General features: G+C 36.6%; 1 protein-coding gene across 5 annotated transcripts in view; it reads left to right on the top strand.

The window, feature by feature from the left end:
• The window catches only part of CNKSR2 (connector enhancer of kinase suppressor of Ras 2), a 284997-nt gene that overhangs the window by 265798 nt on the left and 6562 nt on the right, over positions 1–12637 (top strand). Inside the window, exon 21 of one of the 5 annotated variants that reach the window (XM_040266673.1) lies at positions 7685–11943. The exons of the other annotated variants lie outside the window; for them this stretch is intronic. Within the exon in view, the coding sequence (XP_040122607.1) occupies positions 7685–7689 (5 nt within the window). The 3' untranslated portion in view covers positions 7690–11943. Of the gene's footprint in view, positions 1–7684; positions 11944–12637 lie in introns of those variants that run through there. 5 annotated transcript variants of the gene reach the window in all.

Below are 12637 nucleotides of genomic sequence, written 5' to 3'. Positions count from 1 at the left end.
TTTAAATGTTTTATAGGGAAAGAAAGAAACATTTCCTCTGCTCTGTTAGGTTATTTACCTGGAGCCTGTGAATTAAACTAACAAATGACAGATTAACCAGAGAAAGGATATATAAATTTTATTGTGTTAATTTAATTTTTATGTGTATAGAGGCCTTCAAAGGAAAGAAATGAAGACCCAAAGAAGCACTTAGACCCGAGGTTTATATACCATTTTAACAAAGCATGGTAAATTATGGAGAAGTGACAAAAAAACAGAAAGGGGGTTTGGGTTTCTAAAGTGGCAAATTTTGGAAAAGTTTATATATGGGGAAACTAACAGAAGATAAGGGCTATTTTAGTAAGATTTGTTTGTGCAGACCCATCTTGATGCCAACTTTCTGTCTTCAGTGTTAAGCATTGTTCTCCCGGCATACAAGAGGAGAGGAGGAACAATTTCAGAGTGGGAAACATATGTCCTGCTTTATGGCAGTTAGAGGGATGGCCAAAGATCTTTCTGTGTCTACTGCTTCTTAATTACCTTCAGGTCAAAATAATCCTTAGGCCAGAGTGGTATATTTTGAGGTGGCATATTATGATTCCTTTCAAGTTTTTTTAAAGGCTTTTTGTTGTTGTTGTTTATTTTTCATTGGAGTGTAGTTGATGTACAATATTATATGTTACAGATGTACACAGTATAGTGATTCACAATTTTTTAAGGTTATATTCTATTTATAGTTATTATAAAATATTGGCTATATTCCCTGTATTGTACAATATATCCTTATTTATTTTATACATAGTAGTTTGTACCTGTTAATCCCCCACCCCTATATTGCCCCTTCTTCCTTCTCTCTCCCTACTGGTAATCACTAGTTTTTCTCTGTATCTGTGACTATGTTTCTTTGTTGTTATATTCACTAGTTTTTGTATTTTTTGGATTGCACATATAAATGATATTTTACAGTATTTGTCATACTCTGTCTGACTTATTTGACTTAGCATAATGCCTCCAAGTCCATTCATTCCATTATATGCCATATCTTCATATCCATTCATCTGTTGATAGACACTTAGCTTGCTTCCATATCTTGGCACTTGTAAATAAAGCTACTATGAACACTGGGGTGCATGTATCTTTTTGAATTAGTATTTTTTGTTTTCTTTGGATATATACCCAGGAGTGGTATTGCTGGGTCATATACTAGTTTTAATTTTAGTTTTTTGAGAAACTACCATAGTGTTTTCCATAGTGGCTGTGTGACTTTACATTCCCATTAACAAAGCTTCCCTTTTCTCCACATTCTCACCAACATTTGTTATTTCTTTTCTCTATGATGATAGCCATTCTATCAAGTGTGAGGTGATATTTTATCATGGTACTGATTTGTATTTCCCTGGTGGTTAGCAGTGTTGAGCATCTTTTCATGTGCCTGTTGGCCATCTGCATGTCCTCTTTGGAGAAATGTCTATTCAGATATTCTCCCCATTTTTTACTCAGTTTGTTTGTTTGATGTTGAGTTGTATGAGCTGCTTATGTATTTTTGATATTAACGCCTTATCACAGTTAAACCCTTTGCAAATATTGGTCTGGCCCAAAAGTTCATTCTGTTTTTTTTCAGTAACCACATATGAAAAACCCAAATGAACCAATCCAATATTTTCTCCCATTCAGTAGGTTCTTTTCATTTTGTCAATGGTTTCATTTGCTATGCAAATACTTTTAAGTTTAATTAGGTCCCGTTTGTTTATTTTTGCTTTTGTTTCCTTCGCTTTACTGATCTCCAAAAAATTGCTCTTATTTATGTCTAAGAGTGTTCTGCCTGTGTTTTCTTTGGAGTTTTATGGATTCCAGTATTATATTCAGGTCTTTAATCCACCTTTAGTTTATTTTTGTATATGGTGTTAGAGAATGTACTAATTTCATTCTTTTACGTTTAGCTGTCCAGTTTTCCAAGTACCACTTATTGAAGAGACTATCTTTTCTCCATTATATATTCTTAATTCCTTTGGCTAATAGACCATAGGTGTGTGGGTTTATTTCTGGGCTCTCTATTCTGTTCCAGTCCCCTTCAGTTTTCAAGTCTATTGTAAGCACCAGAACTCAGCTGTTTTATATCATATATATATGTATATACACACATATATTAATATTTTAGTGATCTTCTTTAAATTTGCCCTAAAATTTATTTTCTATGTATTCCAAATATACTAACCATTTAAATTAATATATTCATACAATATACATTGTTAGGGTAATTTTATAATTATATTATAGTTATATAGGTGTATCTGTATATATGTATATATATATTTATACTAGTAAAGTAGAGCTTTATTTTACTGATAATCCTTAATTATAAAATTATAAGACAGAAATGGGGAAGGGGTTATACAGCTATGCCATGAACTCTTTGAGGTCAGACTATCGTCTTTGTATATTTACCCCTAACACTTGATGTAGTATACACACATATATATACACATTTAGTTTAGTTAAGTCACTTGGTCAGTCATGTCCGACTCTGTGACCCTGTGGACTGTAGCCCACCAGGCTCCTCCGTCCATGGGATTCTCCAGGCAAGAATACTGGAGTGGGGTGCCATTTCCTTCTCCAGGGGATCTTCCTGACCCAGGGATCAAACCCAGGTCTCCCGCATTGCAGGCAGATGCTTTAACCTCTGAGCCACCAGGGAAGCACATAGGTACCCATTAAATCCTTAAACAATGCATGTCTATAAAAGTGAATTCCTCCCATTTTCTGTTTTAAAATCTGAAAGATGACATTTGGAATGACAATATAATGTGGCTGAATTCCATAGTACATTTTTCTAATATATCTATAGGCTCTTCATTGAATATAAACTCAGGGTAAATTGAATTAACATAATAAGTACTTCTGTGACTATTACATGTAAAAGACCTTTTCAGCTGTTGCTAATATATAAGCTTAATTTAAAGGATACATTAGATGTACCTTTATTTCAGGTAGTAGTTTTGATGCAGACAGGAAAAGTAGTATGTGGTATACCCATAAGTCCTAAATGTACTTTAAGGTCATTGTATAGCGGTAAGTAGTTTAAGATGAGATACCACTTCATAAGGAAGTATTCTGTCTCTTGTGAATTATACACAGAGAATGGAATTGTTAGAGTAACATTCTAATCTGGGAACAGTATTTCCTTATCTGTTTTGCTTGTGGCTAGATTCATCAAATATTTTTATTTTACCTAAAATTTCTAATTAAAGATATTCATAAGTATTAGACGTATAAGCACAAACTATATTACTTTTTGCTATTTATCACTTTATTTTGAAAAAGAATACTTCATCATTCATAAAATAAAAGATTTTCTAGTTCCTCCCCCATGGTATTAAAAATAAGCAAACAAAGTTTTTAAAATCTGATATTCTGTCTATTTGAGCTTCATCTTTACAAGGAAATAGACCCTCAAAATTTGAACAGCTACTATTCAAGCCACAAATAAGTCTCTCTCTTGGTTTGAACATTCTGAATCAAGGTTTCAGCCCACTTTTTCCAAGACTTTCACTGAGAAAAATTATCACTGACTATCAACTCATGGTGTTAGATATTCCTGTTTTACAAAAAGAAAAACATAAATGTGAACATATACATTTGGAAGAAGAGAGAGATCCTGATAATCACAATAAATCAGATCATTTTCAAAAGCTCACAGCAGTCTGTACTCTCCCAGGAGCTCCACGTGTGTTACTATTGATAGGCTTGGATGTCTGCCTTGTTATCTGCAAGCAGCTTAAGACCAGTTGTCAGTGGCTTTGCCCTTAAATTTGCCCTCAGGCTCACCGATAATGGAAGTGAGTATATGGAACCAGTTTTCTCCCATAACTCAGAAGTAAAAATCTTTGAAAGTGCTGTTCTGGCTTAAGCACTTCTTATTTCCATTTTTATGTATTTCCTTCTGTTTCATTCATTAAGGAAAAGATTTATTTTTTACCTATTTTGTATTCAAACTGAATCATTCTCTTGCAAATGTTTGTACCTCTATCCGTACCTTATAATCTATTAGCCTGATTACGTTTCTAAAAGTTACACTTCTAGCATTTCTATTTCTGCTTATAATTTGAGTGGAAAGAGTTTTAAATTCATAAAACAAAAAGGGAAAGAAATATTTTTCTCACCATATCCTACATAGATTCAGTCTGTAAAGAGCTGGCATGAGAAGTGGATCCACACTGGAATAAGTCATCCTATATACAACATGGCATTACATCTGGGTACACCATTCACATCTCGAGGGGTTTAGTAACAAGGAAGTAGGATCTTTCTCTTTCTACCCAGCTGGGCTGGTGGCCTCACAATCAAAGGTTTCAGTAATGAATGGAAGCTCAATAATTATTTTAGTAATATGCCAAACAGAAACATTACTGATTTTCTTGGGCTAGCATAGATATAGCTATTGTTTCAAAATGTACTTGATTAAAAGCTTGTTAAATAGTGAAGTATATTTTAAGAGCAGGAAGTAGGGAATGGAATATTTTTTATAGTTGGGATATTGACCAAAAGAATAAAAACAATCAAGAGCCATACAATTTAAGTTTGGGGGATTTTTTTTTTAGAAACATGCAATTTCCACTTGTCCTTAAAAAAAATAAATAAAACAGGCACAAAATTTTGTTGTTGTTTAGTCCCTAAGTTCATGTCCGACTCTTTTGCAACCCCATGGACTGTAGCCCACCAGGCTCCTCTGTCCATGGGATTTGAGTAGGGGTAAAGTTGTCAGTTTGGAGATGTCAAAAATGGCAGTCCACTCCAGTATTCTTGCCTGGAGAATCCCATAGACAGAGGAGCCTGGCGGGCTACAAGTCCATAGGGTCTCACAGAGTCGGACACAACTGAGTGACTAAGCACAGCACAGAAATAGGCAGAGAGAGAATACCTGATGAAAATACAAAGGGAGGGGAAAAGGAATATTGAGACCCAGAAAGGGACTTGCAGAAAGTTGAAGACGCATAGATATGAGATTCGCAGAAGTTAGGCTTTCATAGAACAGTATCTTTATGAAATATGTTTTTGTGTTTTAGAGGTTTCATGTAGATTAGCCATATACCAGTCCATAAGAATCGGACATGACTGAGTGACTTCACTTTCATGCATTGGAGAAGGAAATGGCAACCCACTCCAGTGTTCTTGCCTGGAGAATCCCAGAGATGGGGGAGCCTGGTGGGCTGCCGTCTGTGGGGTCGCACAGAGTCGGACATGACTGAAGCGACTTAGCAGCAGCAGTCCAGCATATCTGACCCTCCTTGCCTGCCAATGCTGTTCATACTTGAGATTCAGAATGCCCACACCAAGACGTAGATTTAGCAGGCTTGAGTCTGGAAGTATCTGTTTCTTTGTTCTGTTTGCCTCAAAAATAAAGAGGAGCTATTTAACATTACCTAAAATATATCTTTAAAGAATTGATTCAAGCAGTATACCACAATCTCTTTCATTTTGCCATATTCTCAGTAGACCAGGATATTTCCATCAGATTCCTTGGCAAAAACCTTGAGATTATTTGAGTTACATAATACAGTGTTATACTGTTGACAGGACTGAAAATAGAACTCTGTGTGATGTGTCCAACTACAAAGCTTGTGACTTAAAAACTCCTTCTATGTGTAGTACAAAAGTTGGCATCACTCCAACCAGCCCTCCCCACAGTGTAGCCCGTCACAGTGTGACTGGCCTCGTGCACGGGGTCTCAGACTGCAGTGGGCAACAAGAATCACCTGGGTTGCATGCTTAAAATGCAGATTCCCGAGCTCCACACCCAGAAATTTTGATTGAGTAGAGTAAGGGCAGGGCCCAGTAATCTGTATTTAACAAACCTCTACCCTGAGATTTGGTAACCTGACCACTACTAGTTGAAGAGACACCTTGCCAGAGAGTTACCTTCTCTTATGTTAGTATATACAGACTTGGAAATAGCTGTGCATGCTAAGTCACTTCAGTTGTGTCTGACCCTTTGCGACCCTATGGACTGTAGACTGCTGGGCTCCTCTGTCCACAGGATGGGCTCCTCTGTCCACAGGATTTTCCAGGCAAGAATACTGGAGTGGGTTGCCATTTCCTCCTCCAGGGACTCTTCCCCACCCAAGGATCAAACCCACATCTCCTGTGTCTCCTGCATTGCAGGCGGATGGATTCTTTACTGCTAAGCCACCTGGGAAGCCCTGGAAATAGCTGTAGTCACTTTGAAATAGTGATCCACCCCCCACCATCCTGCATGTTGGCAAGGCCTCAACTGAGGAGGTATTTCCAGTCTCTTGAAGTAGAATTTCCCAATCCTAATTAAATGGTGTCTTACGTGTAACTAAGATGTGACTTGATTAGCAAGGCTCTAGTTCAGATTTAGTATGGGTTGAGTTCAGTAGAAAGTAAACCATTCATGTAAGTTGTTTTTGAGGGGAAAATATTTGAGTTGCATAGATAAATTAGAAACAGTTTAAATTTAAGGATGACCTTGTGCCAAGTATTAGATTGCCTCTGACTTTACCGTTTGAAGTTCCATGACCTTATTAAACAGAGTGGTAGAATCCAGAGTTCGCATTACAGTATTATCATTTTCTTTAAAAAAAAAAAATAAGGTGTTGTCTTTTCTTTCATTTGACCTACCTATGAAGGTTACTTACTTCCCAGCCCCTTTTCTGAAAAAGAAGGTTATGATATGATAAACAAAAATTAGATCTACTGATTTCTGAACCATACTGCAGCCTATTTTCTAAATACTGTGCTGTGGGCAACACACTCCCTCGCCATTTTATAAAGGAGCTAGGAGTGAACAACATGCTGTCTCTGTTCCCTCTCCCAGTTTGTTCCTTCTTGATATAACTCAAAAGGTACTAAAGGATGTAGCAAATAAAGATCTGCCCTAGGTTAGAAAGAAAAAAAAAAACCCACTGATTGGTGCCTGGTGGCAATATTTGAACTCCTCAAAATCCAAAATAAAATGAACTAAAAGAGACTACAGTTTATTTTTAGCCCACTTGTTCTGAGTTTTCCAAGTCATTCAGAAACTTTAGTCTCTTCTAGTTTCTTAATTCCTAAGAATGTGGCTTGTGCTCGGGTGTCAAGTCACCCTTTCATCACGTTGACCGTGTGAGAGCTTTTCACCTGTTCACTTTGTATTGGTCTGCATTCGACCACTTCCTTGGAGCCACACTAGCTGGGCTTTTCTGTCTCACCACTCAGCACGTGGTAGCATGTGAATCGGGTTAGTCAGATAGAAGGTAGACCAGAAAACTTTTCTCATACTTCTTGATTGGATGAATTTGAGGAAAGATCTTGTATAGATCTACAGTTTGTTTTCTTAGAAGACTAATCATTTTACATGTGTGTGGAGAATACTTTTAACATAAACTTTCTGATTAAAATTGCAGATACGCATGTACAAGTATAGAGGTGAGAAAAGATATCTGTGCTGTGTATTATTTTGTATACATAAGATTGGCAATTCGAGATAACCAAGCTTAAAATAAAGTCCCATTTTTGGCCAAGTAGACTTGCATGCCAACACAAAGACATTATGGTATTAAAACCATATGCAATTCTAGCCATATTTTTCTCTTTTCTCTTCATGGGTATTGCATGATGGTATTTCTAATACAAATACTAATATGCTTTGGAAATAATGGCACTCGCAGGTCTTTCATCATATTGTATCACTGCTTTATCATATTAGGCTAATACACTGCGAGAGTTGGTAGAACCTCTCCATGCCAAATCGGATCCACTTCTGTTGGCACTCAACCCATTGGACTCACAGATTGATAAGCTAATGTTTAGAGAATTTAGATCGGAGAGAGTCGGCACGACGCAGACTTAACATCAACCTCTTGCAAGCAACTAAAATGGCCTCGTCCTTGCTGTTTATAACAGAAAACAGACTTTTAAAAGCTTAGATCATCAAGTGTTTTGGATTGGGGGCCTCCCTAAAGGGATATTAAGAGGGGCAGGCCACTCTTAAGAAGAATGCAAGCTTTCTTCACTGGGACTAGCATAAGATCAAAGCCAATCAAGATGGAGCACAGTGACAGAAAACTGCTGTTTCTGTGGGTGAACAGAGGGAAAGGGCACTGACTGGGGAAGGGCTCAGTTGTGTTCTCCTGTCACAGGAAAGGAGAGGGATCAGCTCCAATAACTAGAAAACCCTGGCTGTTCAATGGACTCTTAAGTGGCCTCTTGAAGGCAAAGCAGAGAAAGCAAATTCTGTGTGTTAAGTGTATTTTGCATTTTTAAAATTTGACGTGCTGTATTGTACTACATTAAGTGTAATCTTAAGGCAAGGTATCTACAACCTGCTCTGAAACTTGCTGTGTTTATTCTATTATAAAGTGTATTCAGGTGCAACACAGAGACTGCTTTCAGTGGCACTAATGAAGAAAATGCCACATGCCAGGCTTTAGTAGATTCCTCAGCTAAAATCCTAACTTTCTCCTTACTTCTTGGCACTTGTATACAAATGGTGTTGCCTCATAGGACAGGCATGAGCTATTCTTTTCTGTAAAATTTTCCAAATCTATAGGCTGTGGTTTTCACTTTGGAAAAAGTATTTTGTCTGGTTGTCTTTCAAAATAGTTTCAGATATTATTTAATACTATGTAACTGGGTCCCTTATGGCTCAATATTGCTTATTTTTCTTCTGTAGTGGATGTGAAATTTCCTTTATTTAGTTGGATAAGATACTCTGTAATAATTTTAATGCTAATTAATGGATATTTCATACTGTGCAATGAACAGATAATTTAACATTGTATTTGGAAATGTTTTTTTTCTTCCTGTCGCCGCAGTGTGTGGTATTGCATAATGTGAATACTTGTAAAAATATAAATTACATAAAAATAAAAATATGACCAATTGGTATCAGATCTTTTTAGATAGCTAAATAATTTGCTAAGTATGCTTGATAGTAAATATCTTTCTAAAGAGGAGTAATCTATGCTTCTTTCTCACAAATGGAATTTGTGTTGTGAATAAAATCACATTGATATGCCTTACAGTTGCCTCCGTGCTCTAACCATTTTAATGTGTTTTTTAAAATATATATAAAAATGATGGTTCTGGTATATAGAAATGCATCAAAAAGCATTATGTTGGTTTTAAATATTCATGGGATTGTCTTGAGTCATTCTCCCTGTTTAAGTCATCATAAAATTTTATGATATGAAGAATTTTAGTTTTTTCTCATTAAGGAATATGATGACTCCACATTAATTTTTTAATAATCATCTTTTAGCTTTGTTCTTAAACTGTATCCTTTATGAATTCTTTCCTAAGAACCAGGTACCTTGACCTCCATGTCTTTATATAAATTTTCTAAATTTGCTGGGTAAATATAGAATCTGTTATTTATGTTTGCAATTCTCCTTCAAAGAACCTTCCTTTTGGGTCAATAAATCAATGCCAAGGACACCAAGATTTTGCCATCTGAACTATTTGTCATAAAACTACCGTAATACCCTGAAAATACAACCACTTTCATAGTTGTGGCATTAAACCACATAATTCGGCAGAAATTACCTGCTTTGAGAATGAAATGTAGAATAAGCTTCAGCTCTGTCTGTGGTGTCACCTCTATGGAAGTCAGCTTTACTTTTGTGCAGAAGGGATTGACAAACACTGATATGGCTGTACTTAATTTTGGTGAAGCACAAGGTCATTCGTACAAGGATGGGTTTCACATATTCCTTAAAAATGCACTTAGCAATATCAGTGGACTCACTCAAGCTGTCCTTTCAAAAAAAGGACATTTTTTTCATCAGACAAATTATTGTTATATTGCCTAAAATAAAACAAACCAATTAATTCTAATTATAAGAAGGGTAGTTGATTACAGAGTAACAAGTAAAAGCCAAGTTTTAAAATCGTATGCTTTATAACAAACTGTCCTCCCCCCAGTTTTACAAGGCATAGCTCATTGACTTATATAAAAACATGAATTAAAAGAACTAATCTTTCATTATAAAACAATTCAGATTATAGTATAAACTCCTGAATGCATAATCATCTTTAGCAAAAAACCTACAGACATTGAACCTATTTCCATTAAACCCATTAAAACTTTGGCACCTTATATATAAATAAGTTGTTCATTATGGCGCACTGGTAAATTAGTATTCACAGAAAACAGTCCTGTGTCTCAATGCAAATGCTAATTGCCTTTCATGGCGAGAATAGTGCTCCACATACTTGATGCCATTCTCCTGGAAGCCTTAGAGCACTCCGCGACCGTACAAGAACGAATACCTCTCACATTTGACTGGTGACTAATGCTACTATGTCCAGCCTTCTCCCCCACTTGTGACTTAGCCTTTTCCAGCTTTCTATGCTGATTACCCAGTTGTGTTGTGGAAGGAACAACTGTTTCCACGAGGACATCATTGTCCAATTTTAAAAGAGCACAGTTCCCTTCCAAAACATGTACAAGAACTGATTATTCATTGCTGACTTGATTCTTTAAGAGCCTAGTTCGTATACTCGTTTTGTTTTGTTTTGTTTTCATTTTTTACTCTCCTTCCACATTGTCATTGCAGGGGCAGGGAAACAGCGAGGACACCAGAATAACATTTTAGGTCACCACACTTGTACTCTGCTCTTAATTTTCACCAAAGAATCACAAACGACATTACACAAGAGACTGGCATAAAAAATTATTCAGACTGATACAAGGTCCTCTTTGGAGTACTTAGTGTCTAAAGTGAAGAAAATCAACACTCGGTTTAAACATTGGGTTCATCAGACCCCATGTCCTGTAGAAGACTGGGAAATACAAAGAGAGCAAGGCATATGCACTCAGGGAAAGTCACAGTCTAGGTCTCTAAAGAAGGTACACATGGAGTGAGGTACAGAACAAAAAAACATTGGGATTTCTCCTCAGGTTTCATATCTCATTTTCTTGAGTATCTCTTCTGTGTCTATCTATCTATTAATATAGAGTAATACATATGTTGAATATTTATCAACAGAAGTGTTTTAACTGAAAAGGGTATACAATCGAAAAGGTTTAAAATCCACTGGGCATGAATGTAAGGAAATACGTCAACCAAGCATCCTGCAGTGTTTGAGGAATGCATTATCATCTGCTAATAAGCCTTTTCAAGAAAGTTCCAACCAACTATTATTTTCTATTGGCTAATCTTTTCTTTGAGCTTTTATCACTGCCTGGATGTCATATGCAACCTGAAGGAGCCAGACACAACTATATCGATGCTCAGTGCTTTTCTTAGAGTCACAGTGTTTCATGGTGTAGCTAGAGTATAAACGAAACGATAAAGAGGATCTTCTTCTAGCCCTGCCACTATGACACAGCCAGAAACGAGTCCTCCCTTGGCTCAGAATACAAGTTACCCATAACTTCATTGGGATCCTCAAATCCATCAATGAAATTTTATATAGGAAAGAGAACTTTATATGTTCTATTCACTTTAATAAAATTGAAATAGAAAAGTGTCATCTGACACAGGACTGATTTACATGTTGTGAATGTGATTTGAGGGCGAATTTATTCCTGCATAGGCCCAGAATTTCTGAATCAATTTGATACAAATTTAAATTTCATTGTATCAGGGATACACTTCCTCTTGAGGAATCACAGAAGGTTCCTCTATATGTCCTGTGGTTTGCATGTGGTTTTCTACACTTTACCAACTTTCAGAAACCATCCATTCAAATTCCGAAAGAGCTGGGCTTGGGGCCAGTGTTCCCATGACTGAACTGGCACATTGAAAGAAAGTCAATCAGGAAGCAGACCTCACCAAGTGCTTGCCGCCTCTTCCAAAGCAAGCCTCTTCTAGGAGAAGAAAAGCAAGGGTTTAAAAGAGAAACCAGAAGAGAAAGAGACAAAGAAGAGGGCAAAAAGAAGAAGTAAAGGTGCTTTCACATTTTCAGTTGCAGAGGTAGCCCCGATTGAGTTAATTGGTATTCATCTAAGAAAAAAAAAAACAAGGAAACCAGTTTGAAAATTATAAAAGAAAATAAAGGTCTGTTTTTGTCTTGAATGTTGAGTTCTGTGTTGTTTTGACTGTTGAGCACAGTGAATCAGATTTCGAATGTGACTCCAGCCCTCACCCCCTTCCTCTGAAAATAAAGGGACTCTTTGTCTAGTCTTAAAATGTTTAGTAATCGGTGGCATTTTGTAGGAGCCTGGCATCTCAAGCCTTCATCCTCCTCACCCCACTACTGTGTCTTGTGTCACATATGTGTATGGTGTATAGGGGTGGGGGGAGGAGGCCTGACTTATCTCTAATATCTCTGTTCCATTCATAGCTTGGAAATGTTTCTGTGTTCTGTCTTCTTGTGATTCCCTGTTCATATGTGCTGCCCAGAGATGAATCCATGCTTGATTCTCCTTACAGCTGTCAAACCAGACTCTTCGTAGAATTATATGTTGTACTTTGGTTGAACGTGTTCCACCTTCCCCCTCCCTTAATGGCAAGAAGAAAAAAAAAGCTTTCAGTGTTAAGTCACGTTTGTCATTTTTTATATTAAATCTTTATTTACCATTCTTGAAATAAAACTACATTGAAATTTTATTTTATAATCCAGCATGTGACTCAGTATTCCACAAACTGTAAGAATTGAGGAGAAAGAAAACTGGGTAAGAATGTTTTTTCAACAAAATATACTCCTTACAGTG

This window comes from Oryx dammah, unplaced genomic scaffold (genome assembly GCF_014754425.2).
Source record: "Oryx dammah isolate SB20612 unplaced genomic scaffold, SCBI_Odam_1.1 HiC_scaffold_23, whole genome shotgun sequence".
In the NCBI taxonomy this organism is placed as follows: Eukaryota; Metazoa; Chordata; class Mammalia; order Artiodactyla; family Bovidae; genus Oryx; species Oryx dammah.
This window is presented reverse-complemented; position numbering and strand designations above follow the sequence as displayed.